Source organism: Onychostruthus taczanowskii, unplaced genomic scaffold (genome assembly GCF_017590055.1).
Source record: "Onychostruthus taczanowskii isolate IOZ18803 unplaced genomic scaffold, ASM1759005v1 scaffold14, whole genome shotgun sequence".
NCBI lineage: Eukaryota > Metazoa > Chordata > Aves > Passeriformes > Passeridae > Onychostruthus > Onychostruthus taczanowskii.
This window is the reverse complement of record NW_024498573.1, coordinates 879,577-905,913: the sequence shown is the minus strand read 5'-3', so window position 1 is coordinate 905,913 and position 26,337 is coordinate 879,577. Positions and strand designations below refer to the sequence as shown.

Sequence of the window (26,337 nt, the reverse complement as noted above, 5' to 3'; positions counted from 1 at the left end):
TGCAATATCATCCCTGTCTCCTTCTTTTGTAATGTACTTTCTCACCCAGGAGTCAATGCTGTGGAGGTGCAGACCAGGGGGATTTCACTCTGATTATATTTCAAGCATTTAGGGAATTATTTTTCCTGCATGGCCATAATTTGACACCTGAGCTTTGCTTTGTTCTTTTGGCAGCGAGTCCAGGTTCTCCAGCACAGATGGTGCCAGGCTCAGACCCCTTCTGTGGGGATCCCAGACCCTTCTGTGGGGTGGCATTGCTGCCACTGCCCCCCAAGAACCCTGATCCACGCACCCACTGCTCTCGTGCCAAGGTCAGGCCCGTGGAGGGGGCTGCACTGAGCTCAGTGTGCGTGTGTTTAGCAGAATTAATTATCTCTAATCACTCCCAGCTGTGGCCTGGCCAACACCGGCTGGTTCCCTTTGGTTTTGCTGTGGCGGTGTTTTCTAGTTTACGTGTTTTAACCAAGATGACAGCGATTGTTATCTCCTGCACAAATTGTTTGCTGTTTATCAGGGCGATGGTTTCCACGGGCTCTGCAGGGCAGCTGCTCACGGGGATCCAGCAAAACCCTCGCCGGGGCAGGGGCTGGACACGGAGCCTGGCATGTTCCAGAGGGCTCGCTGCTCAACCAGGGACTGCTGGCAAATGAGAAGAAAAAATTCCTCCAGGTCTTCTGCCTAAAAATCCAGCCAGGGCTCGTTGTGCTCGGCGTGGGGCAGCTCCGCGCCGCGCCCGGGGCCGCGGAACCCTGCGGGAGCTGCTCTGGAGCTCACCACGCTGTGCCCAGCAGCTCCAGGACCCCACGGGGCACCTGTGCAGGGCCAGGGGTGGCAGCTCCCCCAGGAATGTGCTTTTCCTTGCCTTGTTTTGCCGGTTTCCCCCGAAGGTGCAGCCGGCAAGGAGGCTGACGCCTCTTGGCACAGCAGGTCTGATTTCATCCCCGTGGCAGCTGTTTATGCTGCTGTCTGGTAACTATTCATTTGCTTGATTTATGTATTGCTTCCAGTAAGTCATTCTTGTCCAGGACATTCTGGAAATTTCCACTAGCCACTGAGGCCTCTGAGGTGCCCCGCTCTCGTGTGCTGCTCGCCTGGTTTGGCTGCCAGGAGCAAACGGGGAGCTGTCTGAGCTGCTGTGGCTGGGCCAGGCAGTGGTCCTCCTTGCTGCCTTTGGGAATGCCATTTTTATGCCCAGTGCCTGTTTCTGCTCCTTTTGGGTCATGGCAGTGCTGGATCCAGGCAAAGCCCTGGAGTTCAAGTGACCCAAAGGATCTGGGTGCTGCTGTGGGTAGTAAAAGGGAGGTGATGTGGAAGGAGACTCCCTGCAGGCACATGCTGCCTTGCAGGACAGGGAGAATCCTGCCTGGGACTTGCCTGTCCTGGGTCAGGTTCATACTGTGCTCTTTCACCCCTTTTCCTTTTTCCCTGGTTGGCATGAGTTGGGCTTTAAGGTCCCTTCCAACCCAACCCATTCTGTTGTTCCATGATCCTATGATCTGTGCTCTGGAGCTATCAGAGCCTTGTGGGGAACAGCAGCACCTTTGGTTTCCCCTTTGCTCTCCTCTCCCTCAGGTGTTTTGGTGGAGGAGCCAGTGATGCTTCCGCAGAGGCGAGACAGCCCTGCAGGACTCTGTGCCTGCCCTTGCCAGCTCTGCCTCCCTCTCACTCCTCTGCTTTTGTTTTTAATACAAGATTCTGCAGAATTATAAACCACCACAAAAAGCCCTGTAGGTGTACGCTGGGTTTTTTGGGCTTGGCTTCCTGTAATGTGTAAATTAGCTAAAGGTTTTGTTCTGCTTCTGCAAATGAACTTTTAACCCCCTCTGTCTGGATTGTCCCTGGAGCAGCTGTGTGGGTGCTGGTAGCTTTTCCTTCCATGCTTCTCTAAAAGCTCCTTATATTTCATGCAGGCTCTCCAGTTTTTAGCTGGAGGGGAATGTGCCCCAGAGCCTGCAGTCCCTTGCCAGGTTCTTTTTGCACCCACGTCCTGCACAAGACTAAAGTCTGGAGATAGGGTAATGGGGTCTTGGACTAAAGGTGGCATCACCAACCTGGCATGATGATTCAGCAGCTCGTAACAAAGCACCTGCTGGGCTTGCTGGGGAGTTTCTGTGGTTGAACATCTCTGCTGAGCTCCTCCTGGATCTCCAGGAGCAGCACCAGGCATTTTGCATTTCTCAAGTGTGAATTTTTGTGGGCTTGTGTCTGAACTTGGTGTCGTTGGGTAGAGGTTGTTGATAGCACATAATTTTTTAATTGTTTGTCACAGTGAAACTGAAACTGGATGTGGAAAGAGATTGAATTGAGAGTGAGCAAAAGATTTCCAATAACTGATTGGAGTCTCCCTGGTGGTGTCTGCACCGTCCCTGCAGACAGAGTGGGATGGAGATGCGTAATGAGCACATCCCTTGATCACTCTGTATGAACAGACCCAGCACTGAACCAAACTCAGACAGAGAGATTTTAGTCAGACAGTCTTTCAGCAGAAGAAAGGAGACTGGAAATCACCATTGCCAAGATAACTCTGAGCTGCAGTTTTTGCCAGGATGCTTGAGTGATCCCTGGCCTGCAGAATCACAGAAAGGTTGGGGTTGGGAGGGACATTTAAAGGCCATCTCATTCCAATCCATGTGTGTGTGGCAGGGGGCTCAGCACTTGGGGAGTGAGGGCTGTTTCCAGTTGCTGGGCACACCTTGTCCCGCTAGCAAAGGCGAGAGAAGCATTTTTCCTGCTGTTGTTCACATCTGCAATTCTGAAAGCTCCTTATTCCTATATTCCCTTTCTTCCAACATAGGCTTCTAGGAATTCAGTATTTTGGAGGGATGAGCTCCAGCCTTGCATTTGTGATGTGAAAGAGCACCAAAATACCTCTAAGGGAAAAAAAAGTTCAACCCCCTCCGCTCTCCCTTCGGCCGCTGCGCTCGTGCGCAGGTGTGCACCGGGCACCTCCTGCACGTGGCCCTGTGACCTGGCTCCGGCTTGGAATGGTTCCCTGTGGGGACGTGGGAGCTGCACTTGCTCACCCCAGTGCTGTTGCTGCCGGGAGGCTCTCTGGGAGCCCGTTTACTTTGGCTCTTTTCCATGCAGCAGGTTGCAGACTCCGGCGCGGCGCTTGCCGTGGCGGCGGATCTTTCAAAGGGCTCCTTGTTCACCCAGACCTGCTGTGTCAGGCTCTCCTTGCCCTGCTGGCCAGGGGGGTTTGTTATTGCACTGTGACAGCACCAGTGAGGTCTGGTTTTGCAGGAAGACCTGCCCGTGCAGCTGGGCTTTGCCGAGGCTCTGGGGCTGGCACTGGGGTGCCGGTGGCACGGTCTGCAGCCATGGCAGGCCCTGCTCCAGCCCCATCCCCAGGGCTGTTTGAGCGTGAGGCCCCTCGGCTGGCTGTGTTTGTGCAGGTGGAAACCATGGTGACATTTCACATCAGCTCTGGCCGTGCCTGTGGTTTCCACCACGGTGTCAGTGGAAAGCTGCAGTGCTGCCATGCCGGGCACGGGGAATTGCCAGCCCGGTGCCACTCAGCCCTGGGCTGAGGGTTGGTGGGCAGGGCTGGGGTCGCTCTGAGATCCCCCCTCAAGCTCAGCTTGCCCAAAGCCGCAGAGGATGGCTTTGGAAACCCCTCTGGTTCAGTTTGGGAAGCCTGAGCTGCCGCAGCGTTGAGCTCCCTGCGTGTTTCCCTGCAAGTCGCAGCACGTTTGGTATTCACGCTGATCTGGCTCGCTGATACTGAACCTCACATTTGGCCTCGGTGCCTTCTCAGTGCAACATGAGCCCTTTTTTTTTTCCCTGGGAGTGAACCCAAGCATCCAGCTGTGGCCAGATCCACCCAGGAGAAAAAGCAAGTCTTGTTGGAGCAAGTCAGGGCGGCCGGAATCAGTGCAGGCACAGGTTTGGTCCCAGCTGAGCAGGGAACCCGAGAGCAGCACGGCTCTTGCATTCAGCAAGTTTCCCCTTGTCTTCACTGGGAGGTTTTGTGATTCCCTGGTGATCTGTCCTCCTTCTGGATCTGCTGGCCTCCATGTGCACTGCTCAGGCTTGGCTCTCCTCTCTGGAGCGGTGGGGCTGGGGAGGCTGCGGAGCTGTGAGCCCACAGCCAGCAGGGTTTGTCCATATTCCCCATGTTCCCAGCTCCCACTGTGTGAGCCCAGCTTGCTCCTGCTGCTCTGGACTCCTCGGGCCCTTGCAGAGCTCCCTGCATCCAGAGCAGCCTGAGGAAGGCAGGATGTCCAGAGCCTGGATGAGCAGGCAGGATGAAGGGATGGTGCTGCAGTGTGGGAGTGTGGTGTTTCTGTGCAGGTGTGCTCCAGCTTGGGAGTCATGCCACCTTTAAAGTTGGAAAAACCCACTGAGATCTTCATCTCCAGCCATTCCCTCAGCACTGCCAAGGCCACCACTAGCCCGTGTCCCCAGGTGCCACATCCACATGGCTTTTGAACACAAGATGAAGCAGAGCTGGTTGTGCTTGCCTGCTTCTCCATGGCTGTCTGCCAGCAGCCACTGCAGACCAGTGTCCCTGCCACCTCCTCCCATGCACATGTGCCTTTTAGGAACGATTTAGGCATGTGTGATTGACTGATTTAGCTGCCTGGCACACCAGTGGGTGCTGCTGCAGCTGGAATTGCATCACTGGTGTCACCAGCTCCGTGCTGTGTGCCAGTCACAACATTCCTGCAATAAGCACCTGCTGCACTCCCAGCCATCAGACACATTCCTGGGGCTGGGAAACCCACCATGGCTTTGATGAGAAGTGAGTAATCCCCAGGGAGCTGCAGGGCTGCCATCTCTGGGGACAGGCTCCACCAGCCTGAGTGCTGGCCAGCCCGGCCCCTCTGCCCTCTCCACCTCTGTGCCCATCAGCCACAGCCCAATTAAACTCACTGATGTGCAGGGATGAGTTAAATGCACCCAGGAACATTTCCCAGAACTCTCCACCCCCTATGCTGCCTCTACTCCCTCTGCTCTTTACCTTCCCTGTATGTCCAGAGTCAAAGGTGTTCAATTTCTATCAAACTACCCAGAGCAGCCTAGATAATTTTGGGGATTGCTGGCCTCTGTGTGGTTGGCTTTTCACATTAAACAGAAGCTCTACTAGTGGTGGCACACAGGGGATGGATTTCCACCTGTAGCAAGAGGAATGAGCTGCACTGTTTTCTATTCTATGAGACTTGCTAGGCCAGCCACTACAAGCACTTTGACAGCAAATGGTTGTCCCAGGCATGGAAATAGAAACACTCCAGACTTTCCTTTTGTTCCCTTCAGATGGTTGTTTGCTCAGGGTTTTTTTTTCTGAATCAGGGAAGATATTTGAACTAATAATGGCACTTTTGGCTGAGATTCAGATACATGCATTCTATATATAAAATATGTACTTGTATGTAAAATAAACACACAGTAGTTTATACATACATATAAATACATATATAAAATACATGTAGGAAGTAATTCCAGACACAGGAGGCAGGAGTTCTGTGGGAGCAGAGCCAGGAGCCCCTGTGGCACCCACTGGAGCTCTGACCACACTGGAATATTTACTGTTCCCTGCTTCCCCTGCACTGAACCTTGGCTACCAATTACCCTGTATTAAATTGTGTTTGGTCGTGCCAGTGATTATACAGTATCCAGGCAACCCGGCCATAATCTAATTTAACACCCAACATGGATTTACTCTGCTGCTGTTCTCCTTTGTTTTGCTGGAAGGGAGTGAGAAGTGAGTGGTGTCCAGGGACACCCTGGGAATGGCCTGGGGGACACCCTGGGCTGGGCTGTCCCCAGGAAAAGGACCAGCCCAGAGTCCCAAAGCCACTGACAGCCCGGCCCAGTGTGAGCAGGAGTGAAGTGAAGTGGTTCTGCACATTCCTCCATTAGCTGTTGCTTTCTCCTGTGCTGGAAGTGGCTCCTGTAAAGCGGGGAGCAGAAAATGCACCCACAGAAATCAATGGTGGTGCGGTTCTCTCAGAGTGCATCAAGGGCCAGAAAGAAACAGCAGGTTAAAAGGAAAATACAGTGACTGCTTGGAAAACTTGTAAAGAGCAGCTCAGGAATGGCACTGACAGTCCCTGCTGAACAGCCCCAGCATTAAGCCCACTTTGGGCTGAGAACACCCATCTTTAGAAACCGCGGCGTTATTTCCTCGTACAAAGGATGATGAAGAGCTGTAATTCAGAGTGAATTATCCTGTGGGTAATGGATGGGGAATTTGAAGGATGTGAAAGGTGAATCATGTTTTGGAGCACGGCTGTGGTGACCTGGTACAGGGATGGCTATTGCTGGAAAAGTACCCGGGGAGCAGAGCAGGAGTTCCTGTGGCCCTGAGGTTGATTCCAGAAATGAGCTGGATTGCACAGCTGCAGCACAGCTCCCACTTTGCTTCCAGAGGCAAAGCAGAGCACCCTGAGCAGGGTGTGGTGGTGCAGGTGAGGGGGGCTGAGTGGGCAGTGGCTGGGCAGGCCCGTGGCTGGTGCTGTGGGACCATGTCCTGCCTGGGAAACCATTAATAGCCCAGTCTGAAATAATTGCCAGGACCACGCTCAGCTGCCTCCTGTAATGAGCTGATGACAGTGCAATTTATTAGAGTGATGTAGGACATGGTAACGGTAATGAGAAATGGAGGCACCTAATTTTGTGCGACTTAGATCAATTCAGTTGTTTTTTTATAAATGAACATTGTTTTACTAACCACAGAAGATCATTAAAATTATTATTTTATTAACGCTTCTGAAAGCCATTTGGACTGCAGCTGCGTTTTTCCATATCCAATTAGGAGCATGTGAATGTGTGTCTGAAATGCAATTTTGCAATGCAAAAATGTCATTGGGATTTGTGAGTGATGTGGCTGGGAGTGGGGGGTGGGTTTGAATCCCCATGTAAGTGTTATTAAGTATATAAGTATTATTTAGTATCTTTTGTTTCTTACTGGACCTGTTCTGCCTTTCTTGCTGCTCCATGAGGTTGTGACTCCCTAAGGAGAGTTTGTTTCCCCTCCCAGCTCCGTGGTGCTGGCATGGCCAGGAGCAGCTCAGCAAGCTCTTGGCTGTGGTGAGGATGAGGATGAGGATGAGGATGGGGATGGGGATGGAGATGGAGATGGAGAGAGGTTCTGTGCCTGCCCAGGGGTGGGGATGGCCAGCCTGGCTGGGTGGCAGTGTGAGCAGCATGTCCCCTGTGGTGGGCTGTCCCCTCAGGTGAGGCTGTCCCGTCAGGTGTCTGTCCCCCTTTTGAGGCTGTCCCCCTGGTGTGGCTGTCCCCCTTTTGAGGCTGTCCCCCTTTTGAGGCTGTCCCCCTGCTGAGGCTGTCCCCCTGCTGAGGCTGTCCCCCTTTTGAGGCTGTCCCCCTGGTGTGGCTGTCCCCTCAGGAGAGGCTGTCCCCCTGGTGAGGCTGTCCCCCTGCTGAGGCTGTCCCCCTTTTGAGGCTGTCCCCCTGGTGTGGCTGTCCCCCTTTTGAGGCTGTCCCCCTTTTGAGGCTGTCCCCCTGGTGTGGCTGTCCCCTCTAGTGAGGCTGTCCCCTCTGTGGCAGACCCAGCGCCCGTCTCCAGGGCAGCCCAGCTGCCCCAGCCGTCTCCTGACAGCGGGATTCCCGCAGGCTGTGATCAAACATTCACATCTTCCTGGCAGTGGGGCAGTTACGGGTGAGAGGCAGGTCCTGCCTGCTCCCGAGGGCTTTGGCAGGAGCTCCCCACTCCGAGCTTGGATGCCAAGCACAGGCTCGGTGGAGGGGACAGCTCTGCCTGCTCCCCAGGGATGAAATGTGCACCAGCGTGAGGCTTCTTGGCCGGGCAGTGAGCAGGGCTGATGCTGCTGTGGGGGGAGCTAAGCCAGCAGCCCTGGGTCCCTGAGCCCCCCTTGTGATGGCACTCCTGTCTGCTGCCTGAGGAGCTGTGTGTAGGGATGAGTTCTTTGCTGGTTCAGGTGAGGTTTGGATGGAAAAGGATGGAAAGCATCTTTTCTTTTTAGCCAGCCTGAGCTTGCAGGGTGCTGAAATATGCTGAGCTTGCACACGAATGTCTTGACCCCAAGGTCAATGTTAGGAACTCACAGCAACATAATGTGAGGGTCAGTCCAGCAAGTGAGTGTGAGCCTCACTGTGTGCTGGCCTGCTGCATCTGTCCAGGGAAACAGGAGAGAAAGTGAAGGAAAAGAGACTAAAACTCCCTCAGGCTACAACCGTGTGAGCACACAACCTGAAGCCACCTCATTTCCTGCTTGAGGAGGTCAGGAGCAAACCACAAGAAAGACTCCTGGGGCCACGGGCTGCACTGCAGGTCACGGGCAACATGGGCACACACGTGTCCCCTGGGACTCAGCAGTGACCCTTTGTGTCCCAGCAGTGCCCAGGGGCACACAGGTGTCCCTGTGTCCCAGCAGTGCCCAGGGGCACACAGGTGTCCCTGTGTCCCAGCAGTGCCCAGAGGCACACAGGTGTCCCTGTGTCCCAGCAGTGCCCAGGGGGCACATAGGTGTGTCCCAGCAGTGCCCAGGGGCACACAGGAGTGTCCCAGCAGTGCCCAGGGTGCCCAGTGAGCTCTGTCCCTCCTGGAGGGCTGGGCACCTGCAGCCCAGCGTGGCCGAGGGGCACTGCCTGTGTCCCTTTTGCTGTGTCCCCTCGGGGGGAGGCAGAGCAGGGGACATGTCCCCTTAGGGCTGCTGGGGCTTTGCTCCTCTCAGACCCGGTGCCACCTGGAGCTGCTCCAGGGCAACCCCTCAAGCACCATAAACAGGGTGCCACCTCCTCGGCGTGAGCTGCTGCACTTTGCTGAGCTGCTCTGTGCCCTCTTGGGAGCTGAAGGAGATGGAGGTGGGGAGGAGGAAGGCTTGGGTGTCCCTGGGTCCCCATCTTGTGCCATGGAGAAGGGAACACGTGGGGATCAGGGGGCAAAGCCCCATCTTGGCCTCCCAGGCAGCCTGGCTGGGCCACATGGGACTGACCTCTGGTGCTGGAATGGCTGGGAAGGAATTGGCCTTTGGAACATATGAGGTCACTCATTGAGTTGGAGAGCAGCATGTGTCAGAGGTCCAACAATTTGTTTTCAGAAGGGTTTTAAGCATTAATGATTCAAGATGTTTTCCTGGGAGTGGTTTGCAGCGTGAGGCTCAGTGGCTGGCGCGGGGTTGAGGTTTTATGGCATTAGTCAATTCATGGAGGCTGAAAGGTCCCCAGGAGCACAACAGTTAAATTTGTACTTTTCCACATGGCTGAGCCTTCAAGGAGCTCACCAGGAGCGTGAAAAATGTAAACAGGGTTGTAAGCCTTGTGCCAGCCACGAGGCAGGGAAGGCAGGGAGGGGGTTCCCTGTGGATTAGTTCCATCACCTACTTCATTTTCTTTCTCTTTTTTTTTCCCAGGGTTGCAGATAATCACAAGCAGAACCTGATGACTGTTGCTAATCTGGGTGTGGTGTTTGGGCCGACGCTGCTTCGACCTCAAGAGGAAACGGTGGCTGCCATCATGGACATCAAATTCCAGAACATCGTGATTGAAATTTTAATAGAGAACCACGAGAAGGTAATGGCTTCCCTTGCTTCTTCCATGTCAGTGGTTTATGGAAAGGAATTGGTCTCTCTTTGCCCGTGGCAGCCCCCTCTCCATGGCCAGTGGCACCACGGTGGGGCTGTGCTGGGGAGGGGGCAGCTGGCACCTCGTTCTTGGGCTGTGTGACCAGGGCTGCTGGTGGCCAGCCTTGTTTATGGTCATCCCAGTGTGTCAGCAAGGCCCTGTCTCCTCACAGAAATTCCCTTTCTCCCCCTTCCCACTGTTCAATGGGAATTTGTCCTTGGTTTCAAGAGAGATGAGTGCTAAAGCAAACCAGTGAGAGGCACACCTCGGCTGGCTCCTGCTTTGCTGACTAAATCCAGGTTTATCCAGGTACTGGCTTTATCCACAGTGTTGATCTGAATCCTGATGCATTTGTGTTTGTTGGCCATGGATGTTGGGGTCTGCCAGTGCAGCAGTGGTGGCTCGGTGGGGCCGAGGTTCTGGCCATCCTTCCCTGGCTGCCTGTGCTTTTTAAAAAATACCATTTCCTTCTAAATGCAGCCAGTTCCCTGATTACAATCTTTTGTTAGTCTGGTTTTGATTGGAAAGGAGTAACAGATTTGGGCAGCAAAGGCAGAGCTAGAAAGCAGCTTGCCCTGGCTGGGATGCCATCATGGCTCTGGGTCCACATCCAGTTCTGTTTTGACCAGAGCTGTGCCAACGTGTGCTTTTCCTGTTGGGAAAGCCTGGCTGTGCCAGCTGTCTGTCTGGCAAGGGCAGGAGAGCAGGAAGGACACTGAGGAATGGGTTTAATGGACTCTCAGCAATGGAGAGGGACTTGGAGAGGGCTGGTCTGGAGGGGTCACTGCCCTTCTCTGAGCCTGTGGGCTCTGGAAGAGGAGCAGTACAGAACCAAATATCAGCAACCAGCAAGGCTGCTGCCCTTTGGGTTCGCGCAGTTTTAAAATTTCATCCCCTTGAGAAAAATGTGATTACTCAGTTTTCTGACAGCTGTGGCTGGAAGTTGCAAAGACTTTCCCAAGCTGGTCTGCAGCCGTGGGAGCGTGGGCGCCGGGGTCACGCCGCGGGGGGCACAGGGGGGACACTGCTGGTCTGTCTGGGCTGCTCATCATCACCTGCACCCCCAGGAAGTCAGCAGAGTGCCAGAGCCTTCTTCACGGCTTGCAGTGTGCCTCTTGGGTGAAAAAAAGAGGAGCGCAGACAGAGTGGAAACGCGGGATTCAGGAATCCGCCCCCGGAACGCTGCCCTGTTGAGTGCCTGTCTTCCTCAGAGCTGCGCCGGGGAGCGGTGCAGCCCAGGCAGGTGGGCAGCCGTCCTGTTGCGCGGGGCCATGCCAGAGAACAAGCTGTTTATTATTTTTAACAGATATTTAACACGGTGCCAGAGGCTCCGGCGTCGAACTCGCAGCTGCTGTTATCGCGCAAGAAGAGCACGGAGTCGAAGCCTCCCTCGTGCAGCGAGCGGCCGCTGACGCTCTTCCACACGGCCCAGCCCAGCGAGAGGCGTGAGTGCCCTCCCAGCCCCCAGCTGGGCCCTAGCCCTGCCTCACAGGCTGCCATTCCCGTGCCATTCCCCTGCACTTTTCCTGCTGTCCGTGGAAGGGATGATTCCACAGCGGGGTCAGGCTTCGGTTTCCTCTGCTGTCGCGTTGGTGGGGAGTGGAATCTCTGCTGGCATCCAGGCCCTTAACTGGGCTCGACATGAGGCTGCCTTAGCACAGGATAGAGTGTTGCTGTCCCCTCCCCACCTGACGGGCCCCTGAGTGTCCCCTTCTCATGTTCCTGGGCCCGTCATCGCTGCCATCAGCTGCCAGGACGAGGGTGCCACACCTGTGGCAAGGGCGGCCACCACAGGCCGGCCCTTTTGGGATGCCCTCGGGCGCTTTGCCTTTTACAGACAGGAAAACTCGGCCAGGAGGTTCGGCATTTTCCTGAGGATTATGTACCATGGCAGTTTAAAAATGTTGGAGCTCATCTTTCCATTTCTGTCACTAATTGATGCTCCAGATATTTGGGTGAAAGAGCCAAGGCCCCAGCCCTGCTCATGGGGTGGCAGACATGTGTCTGCTCAGGCTGTTGTTTCATGTTACAGAGCAAACCCAACTCCCAGCTCTCTGGTTCTCCCTGCCCATGTGCTCCTGGAGCCGGCCAGCTGCACACAGGGAGCTCTCCCAGTTTGGTAAAAAAGCAGGAGAGTCTCCTGGTGAGCAGGACAGCACAAGCGGAGCAAGGAGCAGGGCTGGGGATGGCCATCTCCCCAGGGTGCACAGAGTGGCTGCTGTGGGCTTTGCTGACTCTCAAAACACGTGGGTTTGTCTGATTAGGTTACTGTTAACTGGCAGGCAGTCTCCTCTCGAGGTGTCGGAAAGATCCGCGTGGGTTTAGGAAGCAGGGGTGGCCCCGGAGCGTGCTCTGGAAATGCTGTGGGACGGCTCTCGGTGAAGCCTCAAATATCAAACGCTGCTTTTGAAAACTTTCAGCCCCAGTAATTCATCTGCTGCTAACTAAGCAGTGGCTTGTCAGCCTCCAGGCTCTCCAGGCTCCGTGTCCATCCTCCCCGTGCCTGGGAGAGGAACTGAGCTCATTTCTTTATTTCTGCATTTATTTATTCCCATGTGAAGCAACATTTTCTTGGTGTTCCTCCTGACAGTCTATAACCTCCTGTGTCTTTGGGAAGCCACTACTGTTTTATTTGCCTTCCCTGCTGCTCATCATGAGAAATATGTGAGGTTTCCTTTCTTCTTTTCTTCTTCCTTTCCTTTCTTACTGGTCTGGAGACAGACCAAGGCTCTGAAGTCAGGGTGAAGCACAAGGGCTTAGGCAGCAGCTCAAGCCCAGTTGAGCAGCACAGAAATTGAAAGTTGAAATTGAAGCCAGAAATGTTCTAAATGAGAGCAGGGTGCACATTTTTTAAGACTGGGAGCAGTTTGACATAAAAAGAAGTGGAATGGGACAGCGGATTTTCCATCACTTGAAACCTGTTCATCAAAGTCCAATATCTTTCTATTTTCACTAGCATGCATCGTACCAAGCTGTGTCTAAGTCAAAAATTATGTTCAAGACACAGGAAGCAGATTAGATAATCGTGATTAATCTATGATTATAGTGATTATTTTGTTGTTAAACATTTACATTTTTATCCACATCTGACCCAGGGAGTAGCTCTTGTGACACAAGTGTCACCAGCACAGCAAACAGCATTTTGTTCCTTATCAGCTCTTTTGTCATCCCCTCTCTGATCCTTGGGGTCACTGTCACCAAAGTGCCCTGGATCAGTTACCAGGGTTCCTGGAGACCAAGGCTCTGGTGAGGCTCCAGTGGCTCTGCCTGCCTGACTTCCCACTAGAGAGAGGAAGTTTGGGTAAGGGGTGAAAGGCTCTTTTCTCTGCATGCTGGAAATGCTCTTGAGCTGATGGGCAGCTCTGCTCCTGCAGCTGTAAGACCAAATCAAATCTCCCAGCGAGGAATCCTTCACGTGAGCTTTCAAAAACATGACGTTTCAGCCTTTTAAAAAGGAAGAAATAAAATGAAGCAGGAGTTTCAGATTCTGCCATTGAACCCTGTTCCCCCTGAGCTGAGGCCCTTCCAGTTCTGTGGCTGACAGGGACTCCACTCTTGGCTTGTGGCTGCTGAGGAGATTAGAGGGACAATCCACGCTGAGCTGCCAAGCTTATGGAGCTTATTCCCAGCCTTCAGCCTTGGGCAGAAGTTTGCAAATGATAAGCTGGTGTCAGTCCCTGCTCCAGGGGCTCAGCTCAGCTCCTCAGGGCTGGCTGGGCTCAGCACAGGCAGTCCCTGGACCTGGCCAGCTCTGTGCAGGTGGCCTCTCATGGGCTGCCTTAAACTTGCTCTGGCAGATGCAAAACCAGAGGGATTTGGGTGTTTTAGGTCCTTGTACAGCTTAATTTCTTTATTTTTCCTTCTGCTGGCTATCACATCTGCCTGTCAGTATTTGTGGAGGTCAGTACTCTGCTTTTCTTCACTTTTCCCTCTTTGTCGTCTGCATGGATCATCTTTTTCATCCCAAGGTGCTGGTGCCCTGAGGGTTGAGCTTTTGCAGGGCTGGGGGCAAAGAAATGTCTGTGCTGCTTGTTCCCATGGTGGCTCATTGCAGATGAAGATTAATGAAATCCAGTCTCAGGAACACTTTGACATGTTTCAACATCACACATCCTTGGAAGATAAGCTCAACCTGAGCTAAACCAAGCCCTGTCCTGCTGCCCTGCAGGTGCTGACTCTGTCCAGGTACCTGGGAAAGGCAGCAGCTCCAGAGCTGATGTGGCATTTCCCTTTGGAGTGGTGGCAGAGCTGCACCAACACCCCAAGACAACCCTCCTGCCAGGCTGTTTCACAGGCAGTTCCTTTCTGCTGTGTGCTCAGGATTAACCTTTCACACAACCCAGGAGTTCCTCTTGCACTCTTTTACCCCCCTTTATATGTGCACAGGATACCAATTAATATTGCACGTTCTCCTCACTCAAAAAGAGATGGAATTTAAAGGGCTTGGGAGCAAGGATCCCCTGTCACTACATGCTTTTGGGTTGTAGTTTGACCATGTTATTGTGCACAGGAAAAATAATTTTGGGAAGAAGTGTCCTTGCAGTAGGACTCTCTTTTCCAGCTGGTGCCTGCCTTTCAGGAAAGCAGCATCCCAGAAACAGCCACTCTGCCCAGGGCTGCTCTCGTGCCACCAGCGTTGCTAATTGCTTCTCACAACTGCAATTACTGCTCCAAGGGCAAAGGCATCTCCTGGAAACGAGTTAATGGGATTTTGGGTGGCCTGGCAGGGCTGAGGAGGGGCCTGTGCTGTGGTGGCTCTTGGGGATGCACAGTGTCAGTGCTCACTGCATCTGAAACCCAAAAGAGCCGAAGAGTACGTGGTATTCCTTGTGGTTTAATGTATGATGTGTCTGTAACTAACTGAGCTCTGGGGAGATGTTCCTGTTTGCACTGGCCCAGGCTTTCCTGAGAATGCTCGATGCCTTCACAGCCATTTGCTCTTCACTTTGTCTGCACTGGCAGCTGATGGTTCTTGGGTTTTGGTGTTTTTTAGAGGAGAACAGGAACAGCATCATCAACTCCAGCCTGGAATCTGTCGTCTCTTCAAATGTAAACAGCTTCCTCAACTCCAACAGCGCTCCCCAGCCCAGCCTGAACTCGAGTGATCTTGAACTAGAAGTAATTAAACCCAACAGGCCAAATTCCCTGTAAGTACAATGGTAATTAGTGTTTTATAGACTCTCCATCCTTAATCCTTAATCAGAATTGTTTCTTATTCTCAACCTCAGCAGTCTGCTGAAGAATACCATTTAACATTTTAATTTTTAATGGGCACCAAACACTTGCCTCCATTTTTAACTCGGTCTAAGCAGTGGAATTAGTTGCTGTGGGTTACATCTGCCACGGGTTCCAGCTCTGATGGCTTTGCCCATGTGGAATATTTTTGAGCAGAACTCCCCAGTGCTGCCCGGCCCATCTGGTGATAACTCCAACACGCACAAAGGACTTTTCTTCTGAGTTCAATCCTGTGACTGTTGTCAGTACAGTTGATCTCCGGCCAAATCTATGCTGTTGCTTCTGCTATTGCTTCCTTCATCTGGAAAGTTCAAGGGAAAAAATAGTGACCTTAGCCATGCCTCCCCGGGGACGGCCGGGTTATTTATGAAGTCCCTGAACTCGCCGCGCGGAGCCCTCGCGATGGCGGCTGCGCTGGGGGAATTTCCTTCCTGCCAGGCCCGGCCAGCCCCGCAGCATTTTCCCACAGAAGCTCCCCTGCCCGCCACGTCAGGATCTGCTCAGGTCTCCAGGAGATGCAGCCCGTTCCCTGGAGCTCTGGCATGCCCTGCGCATCCCTGGGATGGGTGGTGGGAGCACTGCTGCCCTCCCAGAGCAGGGACACCGTCCTTGTCACCCCTCCCAGAGCAGGGACACCGTCCTTGTCCCCCCCCCCAGAGCAGGGACACCGTCCCTGTCACCCCTCCCAGAGCAGGGACACTGTCCTTGCCACCCCTCCCAGAGCAGGGACATGGTCTCTGTCACCCCTCCCAGAGCAGGACACTGTCCTTGTCACCCCTCCCAGAGCAGGGACACCGTCCTTGTCACCCCTCCCGTGGTCCCTGTCACTGCAGTCCCCACTGGGCCATGCCTGGGGTAGCTGGGTGCCCGTGGGGGCTGGGTATGGCCGGTGCTGGGACAGGAGCTCTGGGCATGGTGAGCTGTTGCCTTGGCTGCCTTGGTTTGGGGTTTGGGGTGCAGCTCTCACTCTGGCATTCAGGATGGCTCCAGGCCCTGCTGGGCTCTCCCAGGCAGGAAGGTAAGTGTGGAACAGACACGGGCTTCATCCAGCTTCACCATCTGCTCTGCTTCCATCATCCTCCTCCTGCCACTAAACCCTGAGCTGCAGCAGCCTCTCCTCGGTGGGCAGGGTTGGGACACCCAACCCTGCTCCATGGGGAACATCCCACAGCAGGAGAGCCCTGGGGGCAGGACAGACCACCCAAAGGTAGGACACCTGCACATCAAGGCTGTGCTGTACTTGTGCTACATACAGAGTAAAGATGCTTCTCTCTCTCTCGTGCCTGGTTGGAGCTCTGGAGTCAGTCACATCCCATTCCCCAACAGGATGGCTTTAGTTTATCCTTCAAGGGGGGAAAAAAATGCTGTGTCTTACCACAGAATGAGATTTGTGAGCCTGGATCTTGCTGAGACCTTACAAGGATTGATTGCCAAATTCACAGTTTTTCTGTTTCCAAGAGTTGCCTCTTCCTAATGATTTCTTTCTTAACGGAAGTTGCAGAGGAATTCAGCAGAATGGCTGAGTTAAAGCTGTGTGGGGCTCTGGGGAGCGGAGGCACCGTGCTGTTCCCGAGGGATTAGGTGAGCTGGCTGCCACTGAACCTGGTGCTTGTGCCAGTTACAGAGCCTTTATTTGTGAGGTGACACAGGGCTGAGCAGGACAGCACTGGCAGCTCGTGGCTCTCACAGTGCTGGTGGCATTTGGTGCTTTTCCACGAGCCCAGTGATTATGAGATAATTTCTGCACGTGCAGGAGCGTACGGGGTTTTGGTCTGTGTTGAGCTGAAGTTTGAAATATGGATCCTAAGGGGGATAATGCCACAGGGCAGATATTCTCTGCGACCCCAAATATTTAAATCAAATGTATTTAATCCAATCTTTCAATAAGAAGTGAAGCAATTAACTTGATTTTATTCTAAGTGTGTGTGGCTGTCACTCCCTTGGCTTGCCCAGGAGCAGGGGCTGTGCCTGTGTTTTTGAGAGCTCCTTGGGGTTCTGCCCTCGGTGCTTTGGGTTGGCAGTGGTGAGGATGAGGAGGGTGAGCAGTGCCCTGCCCTGTGGCTGCAGGCTGGGCTGGGGCAGGGTGTCTGAATGGTGCCAGTGTCCGGCGGCTCCGCGGGGCTGCCCGGATCGTGGCTCCATAAAGACACTTCTGTTTGTCCAGGCAGCTGAGAAATGTGGGCTTTGCAGGCAGCCTCTGCCCCGGGCTGGGGCAGCTGGTGCTGCCTTGCTGGGCTTCTGGGACTCCCCTGGAATTACCTGCCCACATTTAGGATCTGTGGCCACGGGAGGGTCTGGAGGTGCCTTGGGGTTTGTGCTCCTTCAAACAGATCCTCTGCTGGTCCTGTGGCACCTATCCCTGAGCTCTGCTTCAGGACTTTGGGGTTTTTTCTTGTGTTCTTCACAATTTCCTGTGATTTTTAGCTGTGGACCAGGGCTGCTGTGCTGGGGAGCTTCAGGAGGGGCTGTCTCCTGGCAGCCCCCACGAGCCCATCGGGAGCCTGTGCTCGCCCACACTGGGAAGCTGCAGGGAAAGGAGCTGGGTCATTCTGATGATATTTTGATTCAGAATATCCTACTGATATTGCTGTGGAAATAACTCCTGTGGATTTCAGAGGGAGGCTCCTTGGAGTGCAAATGTTGAGACCTGCAGGCCTGGGGCGTTTCTTGTGTCCCATTTGAGCCGTGAGCACCGATGTGTCCAAGGTGGCCTTTAAATGTGCCAGCTGTAAATTGTGAGCACCATCTGTGAAATGAGAGATGTTTGTTTGAGCTTCTGTGTACAAAGGCCCTTGGCTCCCTGCTAAATGCTCATGTGTCCCCCAGGTCTGCTCTGCCAGGAGCTGTGCCAGTTCCTAAATCCCCCTGGTGAGCGAGTGTCACTCCTTCTCAGCTGCCTGTGCTGGGGCTGGGGTCCCTCCACCTCGGTGCTGGTCCCCCTGTCCCCCTCCCCAGAGAAATGGGCTCCTTCTGACGTGCTTTCCCTGGAGCACAGTCCAGTCTCCAATCCAGAGGGAAATGCTTTTGCTGCCGGGCTCAGGCTCTTCCTTCCCAGCCACCACTCGGGCTTTTACGATGGGAATGCATTTATTTATTAGGGCTGGGTTTATTTTTATGGAAAAACTGCTCTGGGCAGGAGTTGTACTGCGTGAGTCAGCAGGACTGCTGTCCCGTGCCAGGAGCTGTGGCTGTGGCTGCCCAGGCACCAGGACCACCAGGGCAGGGATGGTGCCCGAAGCAGTGCTGGGTTTCTGTGTCCTTTGGTCTGTGTGCCCTGTTGGGTGTCTTTATCCTGCCCCTGCAGAAAGCATCTTCCTTAGAAAACAGCCAAGCATGGAGCAGGGAGCACTGTGCCTCCAGCAGAGATGTGTCCTTCAGCTGGGGAAGGGGAAGGACAAGGGAATGGCTTCCTACTGATGGAGAGGGCTAGATGGGGTGCTGGGGAGGAATTGCTCCCTGGGAGGGTGGGCAGCCCTGGCACAGGGTGCCTCATCCCTGAGGGTGTCCAGGGCCAGGCTGGACAGGGCTTGGGGTGACCTGGGGCAGTGGAAGCTGTCCCTGCCTGTGTCAGGGGGGCACTGGGTGCTTCCAGCCAAAGAGACAGGACCAGTTTAACACCCCTCCCTGTTCCTCCGTGCCTCCAGGCCTGCCAGTGTTCCCAGTGCTGGTGCCCATCCTCAGGCCCAGGGCACTGGGGGAGATGGGGCCATGGGCCAGGCTGAGACCCCACACTGCCAGCCCTGGCCCAGGCTGGTGCTGCCCCTCCCTCACCCTAGGGACTTGGCATTTAGAGAAATAATAACCTTGGGAAACTCAGATTTAGTCAGTACATGTCTATTTGCATTTAATTTCATTTTCTCACTGACCAAGTATGGCTATTTCTTGCCCTCTGTGGGTATGGAAAGAAATGAGGAGCAGATCTAAGGTCTAGTGTCATGAAAAAATAACCCAGTTGCTCCAAGGAAGAGTGGTTATTCCCACATAAATAAATCTTCATTAGGCATCCCAGTTAAAATTGAACATTTCTCTTTCCATGCCTGAAAATGAGAGAAATTTCAGCTATAACTTTCTCTGTCAGGGACTTCTCCAAGCGGCTGGGAGGGAGCTGTGGGGCAGGGGGACAGGGGACAGCAGACCAGAGCCGTGGGACTGGGGTGATGCTGCATCTTCCTCCCATTGCTCTGCTCCTGAAGGCCCTCACCATCCCAAATCCAAGGGCAGCATCCCAGAGTCATGGAAGCACTGCTTTGCCTTGGAATGACCTTCAAGCTCCTTCATCCCACGGGCAGGGACACCTTCCACTGTCCCAGTTTGCTCCAAGCCCTGCCCAGCCTGCCCTTGGACACTTCCAGGGATAGGGCAATGGATCAAACAGGAGAGGGTAGGATTTCTTTGGGAAAATGGTCTCTTAAGAATGCAGGTACCTTTGGCAGTTATCATCTGGGACACAGGAAGGCAAAAGCACGTGAGGTGAAGCACACAGACCTTTAGCTGCTGCTGCTGCCTGTCCTGGGGAGCTGGGCAGAGCTGCAGGAGAGCCCAGGCTGTGCCTGCCCATCTGTCCTCAGCACAGGGGCTGTGGGGAGCCAGAAATGAGTCCTTAACCTGCCTGACCTGCAGTTCCTGTCCCTGTGCTCCCAGGCCCTTGTTCTGCTGAGCTTTCATGGCTCTCTGCTCCGTGGCTCCTGTTGTTTATATTCCTGAAGAATAATGGCAATTAGAGGTGCAGAGGCGCAGGATCTGGTCCCACCCTCATCCTGCCTTCCCGGCAGCCACTTTGGGAATGTCCCTCTGAAATGGCATCTCTGGGACTTCTGTTTAAGAAATTTACTCATAAATCAGCTGCTCCTGTCCCTGAGGAGCCTGGATTCTCACCCGTTCTCCTCCCACCCTGATATTCAGCCCCACTTTAATTTGGAAAAAGGCCAGGAAAATGCACTGGTGTTTTGTTTTGCTGTGTGTCACTATAAAAACAGTGACTTGTGCTCAGAGGGATCCAAGTCAGGAGGAATTTCCCCATGGAAAGGGTGCTCAGGCACTGGAACTGCCCAGGGAGGGTTGGAGTGCCCATCCCTGGAGTGTCCCAGGAAGGGCTGGAGGTGGCACTCGGGGCTCTGGGGACAAGGTGGGGATGGGGCACAGCTTGGACTTGGTGCTCTTGCAGGTCATTTCCAGCCTAAATGACTCTGGGATTCTGTGTGTTGCTCCTGGGTGGGAGAGTTGGTGCCCAGGGGGGTCCTGAGGGTGGTGTGGCAGGGATGGAGCTGCCAGCCTGCTCCAGAGGCTCCCGGCTTCCTCTGGACCCCGAGGGCCCTGAGTGCTTCTCGCTGCAGCAAAGACATTTCTATTTCTCATGAATTCCATTTTCTGGTTCTGTGTTGGGGTGAAATTGCCAGGCAAACGCTGTGCTGGCACAGGGGCTGTGCCATGGCTGGGAGCTGCCTGGGGTGGGGAGCGTGGAGCTGCGAGGAAATAGGAACTTGATTAATGGCGAGGCTTTGGGCAAAACAAAGCTGTTTCTTCTTCCTTCCACTGCATTGTGGCCGCCTGGCCGGGAGCCACCGCGGCCCTGGAGCAAGCCAAGAGCTGGGAGAGGCGTGTTGGGGCCAGCAGAGCAGGGCTGGGGCTCCCTGGGGACCCTCTGCTGCCGTGTCCCCTGCTGCCCTTCCTCGGGGAGCTGGCCCCCGAGCGCCCCGTGTGCGCTGGGCACCCCTGGGTGACTGCAGGGAGCCCAGCTGGAAACTGGGGCTGGGGGAAAGTGTTTCCCTCCATCTGCTCCCTGCAGCCACTCAGAGCTCAGCCCAGACCCCAAAACTCTGCTCTTCTGCCTAATCTGGGTTCGGATGGCCAAGGCCAGCCCCGAGGGGCGGATCGTAGGGCTGCCAAACAATAAATGGCATTTTTGGGGGATTAGGTAAAATCTTGTAATCAGAGCAGCTCCAGAGCAGCCTCATCCACATGGCTCTTTAAGAGGAGCAGACTGGTTCCCAGCTGTGGTCCCAGGCTGGGACAGGGGGTTTTGCACCCAGTGTCTGTGGTTCCAGCACAGTGGGATGGCTGGAGCTGGTGCAAGAGGTGCCCTGGGTGGCCCCAACCCTGATCCCCAAGCCAGGCTTTTGCTGGCTGAAATGTTGCTTTCCAGGCAGGGTCAGGGTACTGAATTATTTCACCTCCCCTCCCCTCAATACCTCCTCGTGTGGCTGCTCAGGGTTTGCATCTTCTGTGCTTCAGGCTGGGTTGGTTTGTGCTCAGGAGCAGCAGAGATTGCTGCCAGGCTAGAACAGAACCCACCTATCTCCCAGTCCTCTGACTTGAGAAAAGCTCCTAAAACTCCCAGTCTGCTGCTTGGCTGATTCCAGATGACATAACTTTCAAACTATCTTGTGACTTATTTATTTTTTTTGGTGCAGACTGTTGTGAGGGTGTCTCTGTGTTTGTTTCTTTTAGAGCAGTTTTAGCTTGGGAGTCCTAGATCATGCCTGTGGTGAGAAAGCTCCATAAACCAGAGTGATTCAGGGCTCTGGCAAATGTCCTTAAACCTGGCTCATGGAAAACACAAGCAGCAAACTCAGTAGACTCCACAGATAAATATACTTGAGGCTTGGTTGCTGATGGCCATATAATCTTTAAATTTATATCTACCTCTCTATATATATATGTATGTGTACAGATTCCATACAGAAGGTTGAACTTTATGATCTTGGAGGTCTTTTCCAACCTTGATGATGCCATGAATTCCTTCCCTTGTGGTGCTTCAGTAACCCAGGGTTTCTTTTCTGAGCATCTGTGTCCTTCCAGGAGGGTTTCAGGCTGTGTGGGAAGGAGCAATGCAGGAGCAACTCTCGCTTTGGGGAGGGCAGAGGGAGGGGGTGGATTCCCTTTGAGGTGGGATGTTTCAGGCTGTTTGGGTAAGAGGAGCCCCCAGCAGTGGGGTCCTGCCTGCCCCACATGTCTGTGTGCTGGCAGGGGAAAAGGTGGGCTGTGTTTTCCTGCTGTGTGGGCTTTCCACAGACCCTGGAGTTTGGCACAACAGCTCTGCAGGGCTTTAGCTCCTTCACTTCTCAGTCAGCTCTCGGTCTAGAAACTTTCCACAAATTGAACTTGAAAGTGAAGCCAAATATTCTCATGAAAGGAGCCTGCAGCCCTGTGGCAGCCCGTGTGAGCCAGTATCAGAGCATTTCCCCCCGGCTCACAGAGCTGATTTGTCAGGCTGAGCCCTCTGCTGAGGCAGCAGGAACGAGCTGGGCTGGCTCTCAATCCTCTGCCTGGCCTCCTCTGGGCTCCTCTGGGCTCTGGTGGCACAGGGGGGTGCGAGGGGCTGCAGATGGACAGACAGGTGGACAGACAGATGGACAGATGAAGGGCCTCCTCGGAGGCTCTGTGCTCCTGCAGCCTGACTCCCACCATCCCCAGCTTTTCCCAGTGCTGCCCCTCAGGAGACTCCTCAGATGTTTCTGCCTTTGAAGAGCGCTGTTCTAGTTGGGTGATGCTCTGGCAACATCTAAGGGTGCTTCTCACAAGATGAATTAATTTAGATTTCCTTGCAAGAGTTCTAAAAATGCACCTTAAACTTCAGCAGCACATGATGCTTAAGAGGCAGCTTTCTGGAAAGCCTTGGAAAAAAAAAGAGATCTTGCACTTGCTTTCCTAATTCCTGTAATTAGTGTGGAGATGGCTGCATAGCAGCATCCTCTTCAAAGAAACTGCCTCAGACAAATATTGGCTAATGGAAATTTTACTTTCAAATGGAGCAGGATTTGAAATCCATCCCAGTCACTGTGGGGGGATGGATGCAGGAGCCAAAGCCTTCCTGGGGCAGTCACAGGCACTCTGTGTGCTGAGCTGCTGTGTGGAGCTCAGGATCATCATCCTGCTGGCCAGGCCTCTCTTTTTTCTCTTCCTCCTCCCCTGCCTGCCTTCCCCCCTTTCATTTTGGGGTCCCAGCCTGCTCAGCCCCCACGTGCAGCTCGCTCCCAGCCCCATTGCTCACTCAGTGTCCGAGTTTCCTTTGGGCAGGATCTCAAGTGTGAGCCCAGCCAAGCCTTCCATTGAGCCTGCTGAAAGCAGAATGATGGTACATTAGGTCTTCCTGCCACTATAAATGTCACCTCAGGTGAAATATAGTAGAGAAACGGCCAAGTGCATTCTTTGCTTCCTCTTTTTGCAGGGGGATCAAACTCAGGACCAGGGACGTGGCCCAGACTGTCCCTTGTGAAGGTCTTTTGACAGCTCTGGCAGCGTTTCTGAGGCAGTGCTGGGCTCCAGCCCCACCACACAGTGCTGGGAGTGCTGAAAGCATCCCCCGTGGCCCAGCAGCTCCAGCTGCCAGCCCTGGAAGGAGCTGGGGTGGCACAGGGGACGTGAGCAGGGTTCAGGTGGGGACCACCCCTCCCTCACCATCCCACTGCCCAGCAAAAGGCTGACAGTTCCCCCAGGGGAGCGAGCAGAGCGGGGCTGCTGCTCACAAAGACATCGTGTCTCCTCTGAAAGGAGATCCGTGTGCCTAATTAATCTCCTCAATTAGCTGGATCTGTGAGGCCTCTGCTTTCCCCTCACCTGGGGGTAACCCAATCCCCCGGCTGCTGTGCAGACTCTGGTGACAGGGCAGTGCTAAGCTGGGACATTGTCAGCAGCCCCAGAGCTGTCACCAGTGCCCTGCCTGTCCCCAGGTGCTGGCACTGTGCCTGGGAGTGAGGATCCTCAGGGAGGGAGTCCTGGCTGGGCTCTGGGAAGGGAACTGCTGGAACAAAGAAGCACAAATCCATCTTTTGGTGTTGGTGCACCAGCACTTGGAAAAACCTGAGTGCCAGCAGCTGTGGAAGGAGAACTGGAGAAGGACTTTGGACAAAGCTCTGGAGTGACAGTGGGAATGGCTCCCACTGCCAGAGGGCAGGGATGAATGGGATATTGGGAAGAAATCCTTCCCTGGGAGGGTGTGAGACCCTGGCACAGGGTGCCCAGAGCAGATGTGGCTGCCCCTGGATCCCTGGCAGTGCCAAGGCCAGGCTGGATGAGGCTTGGAGCAGCCTGGGACAGTGGAAGGTGTTGGTTGGTTGATCTTTAAGGTCCCTTCCACCCCTGCTTGAGCAGGAGGTTGGGTTGGAAGTGCTGGGTGGGCAGCACAGCAGTGGGTGCAGCACAGGGAGGTTTGGGAAAGCACACGGAAAAAGAAGTGGAAAAATACTCAACCAGAAAAAGTCAATTGAATGTATTAGTGTTTGCTGTATTTGATTACTGGGAAGGGTTCTCCAAGGCTACATGTCCAGCTTGATGGCAGAGAGAGAAATTGAGGCTGGGCCAGTAAACTGGGAGGGTTGTGGTGCTCCCAGCTCCCAGCTGTGCGACTGCAGGAGGAGAGGTTTGCTGGTTAGAGCTGCTGAAGCAAAAATGTTATTACCAAGTGCGGTGGTTTTAAGTGAAAAAAAAGATGGAAAAAGGAAGAACAGAACTAACACGGCCTTTCTTTTGATAAATATGATCAAGTTGGATTTTTTCAGTGTTGTGGTCTGCGGGGTTTGCAGTGAAATGCTCTGATCTGCTCTTGCAACTGGTGTTTGCAGAATGCTGCAGAGCAAGGCAGCACCAGGCCAAATGGACAAAACAAAATCAGAGAAAACAAGAAAATGCAGAAAATGATTATGCAGTGCCTTTACTCACCCATTATTCCTAAATCACCTTCTCAGGCCCAAGCAATCCCCATTGTTTTTCCCACTGCGTGTGCTCTCCGTGGGCAGTGTTGGCTCCTCGTGCAGGGAGGAGATTTACACACTGAAAAATGAGAGTTTGAGCCCGTGGTGCTAATGAGGCTCAGAGGAACTGTCTTTGTTTTCTGTTAGGATCTGAGCCTGGAAGTGGCCTCCTGTCAAGTTATGCTGGGAATATTCCTTAGCCAGGAATGAGTTTTTTTACGGTGGGGAATAACTGTTCTGGTCATTTCCAGAAACAGCTAAAAGAGTGAAAGGAGCCTCTCTGCCTTTGGAGAGCTGACAGTGCCAGCTCCTGGGGGAGTTGCTGCTGCCATCCTGATGTCTGTGCCCTCCTTGGGAGGTGCAGAGCACTGTTTTCCACTGTTTTCTGTGGGGCAGAGCAGGGCATCCCCCCTCGCCTGCCTGGGGCCATCGGGGCGTCCCTCCTGCCTCCTGCAGCTCTGCCAGCCAGAGGAGGGCTCAGCCTGGGCAAATAAGGAGCAGGTGCCCTCAGTTTGCACCCAGAGGCAGGCTGCCAGGGTGCTGGGGCAGCACGGGGTGGGTGCTGCAGGGCTGGACCACCAGAGCCTTGCTCAGGGCTCAGGGCTGTCACCCGGGCCAGGTGGCAGTGGCTGGCAGCAAGGACAGCGTCCTTCTGTGTCCCTGAGCTTCCTGCAGCTCTGAGTTGCCAAAAGGAGGTCACCCTCAAGCACACAGCTCGGGCTGAGCTGCTCCTGGCTGGCAGAGGCAGCTCAGCAGCACCGTGGGGCTGCCGGGGGCACAGGATGTGTTTGGCTCAAATATTTGATCCTCCCAAACCCCCCCAGCTGAGCTGGGAGCTGTGATCCCACGGGGACTTTAATTTCCTTCATTTTCCAAGGATCCCATATGGTTGTTGGGGTGGCAGATGGGAGAGTTTTCTTTTCAGGGGGATGTAAGATTGCAGTGCCTTGAATGCCAGAGAGGAGTGAGATTTCTGGAGGGCTGTTGAGTTCTGCTTAATTGCAAACAGAATTTGTTGGTGACTAATGCACCCAGCCTTGCAGCATTATCTCATGTTAGAAGCTGTGGCACGATGGAGAAGCCATGACTAAGACACTGGCTCCTGATTTACCAACACTTCCCTCCTAAACTGCTGCTGTGGCTCCCTGCTGCCACATTACAACTTTTCTATTAATAATTAAGAGCTTTAACACAGTTTGAAAGCGCTCGGTTCAACATAAAACCTTCCAGCCTGATTTTGAGTCTGCTGAGAGCATTTTGGGCAGAGAGGAAGAGGGAGGGGGTATTGATGGAGCAGAAAATGCAGCTGCTGAGCAAAAGGTGGAGTGAGATACTGGGAAGAAATCCTTCCCTGTGAGGGTGGGCAGGCCCTGGCACAGGTGCCCAGAGCAGCTGGGGCTGCCCCTGGATCCCTGGCAGTGCCCAAGGTTGGACAGGGCTGGGAGCAGCCTGGGACAGTGGCAGGTTGGGGTGGCACTGGATGGGTTTAAGGTCCCTTCCAGCCCCAGGCCATTGTGTGGCTCCAGGTCCTGTCCAGGCTGGGAGCTGTGGCTGCCTCCATTCCCTGCCCTGCCCCATCTCCCCTGCCTGTCCCAGAGCTGGGACTGTGTGGGAGCACTCACTGCTGGATCTGAAGCTTGCTGGTGGTACTGGTAATTCTCTGGTTCAAACAAACTGTTACTGAAGTGCTGTTCCCTGTTAAGATGTCAGGATGTCCCATCACCTGGAGCTCACCTGGCACGAGGACACCTGTGCTGGCCCCAGGCTGCTCCTGCAGCTTCCTTCCTGCAGCGCTTGCTCTGCTGAGAACTCTTCCATTGCTGACTCTCTGCTTGCTCCCTCGCTGTCTCCAGCTCTAGCAGCAGGC

The 26,337-nt window shown here is 54.1% G+C and overlaps 1 protein-coding gene across 6 annotated transcripts in view; it reads left to right on the top strand.

Annotated features, from left to right (window-relative positions):
* ARHGAP26 (Rho GTPase activating protein 26) overlaps positions 1-26,337 on the top strand; it is a 103,028-nt gene that overhangs the window by 65,948 nt on the left and 10,743 nt on the right. For all 6 annotated transcript variants that reach the window (XR_005952128.1, XM_041397608.1, XM_041397606.1 and 3 more), the window contains 3 exons: positions 9,336-9,495; positions 10,853-10,991; positions 14,540-14,693. Coding sequence is in view for 5 of the 6 variants with exons in the window: in XM_041397608.1 (XP_041253542.1) it covers positions 9,336-9,495; positions 10,853-10,991; positions 14,540-14,693 (453 nt within the window). In the remaining variant the exon portion in view is untranslated. The remainder of the gene's footprint in view (positions 1-9,335; positions 9,496-10,852; positions 10,992-14,539; positions 14,694-26,337) is intronic.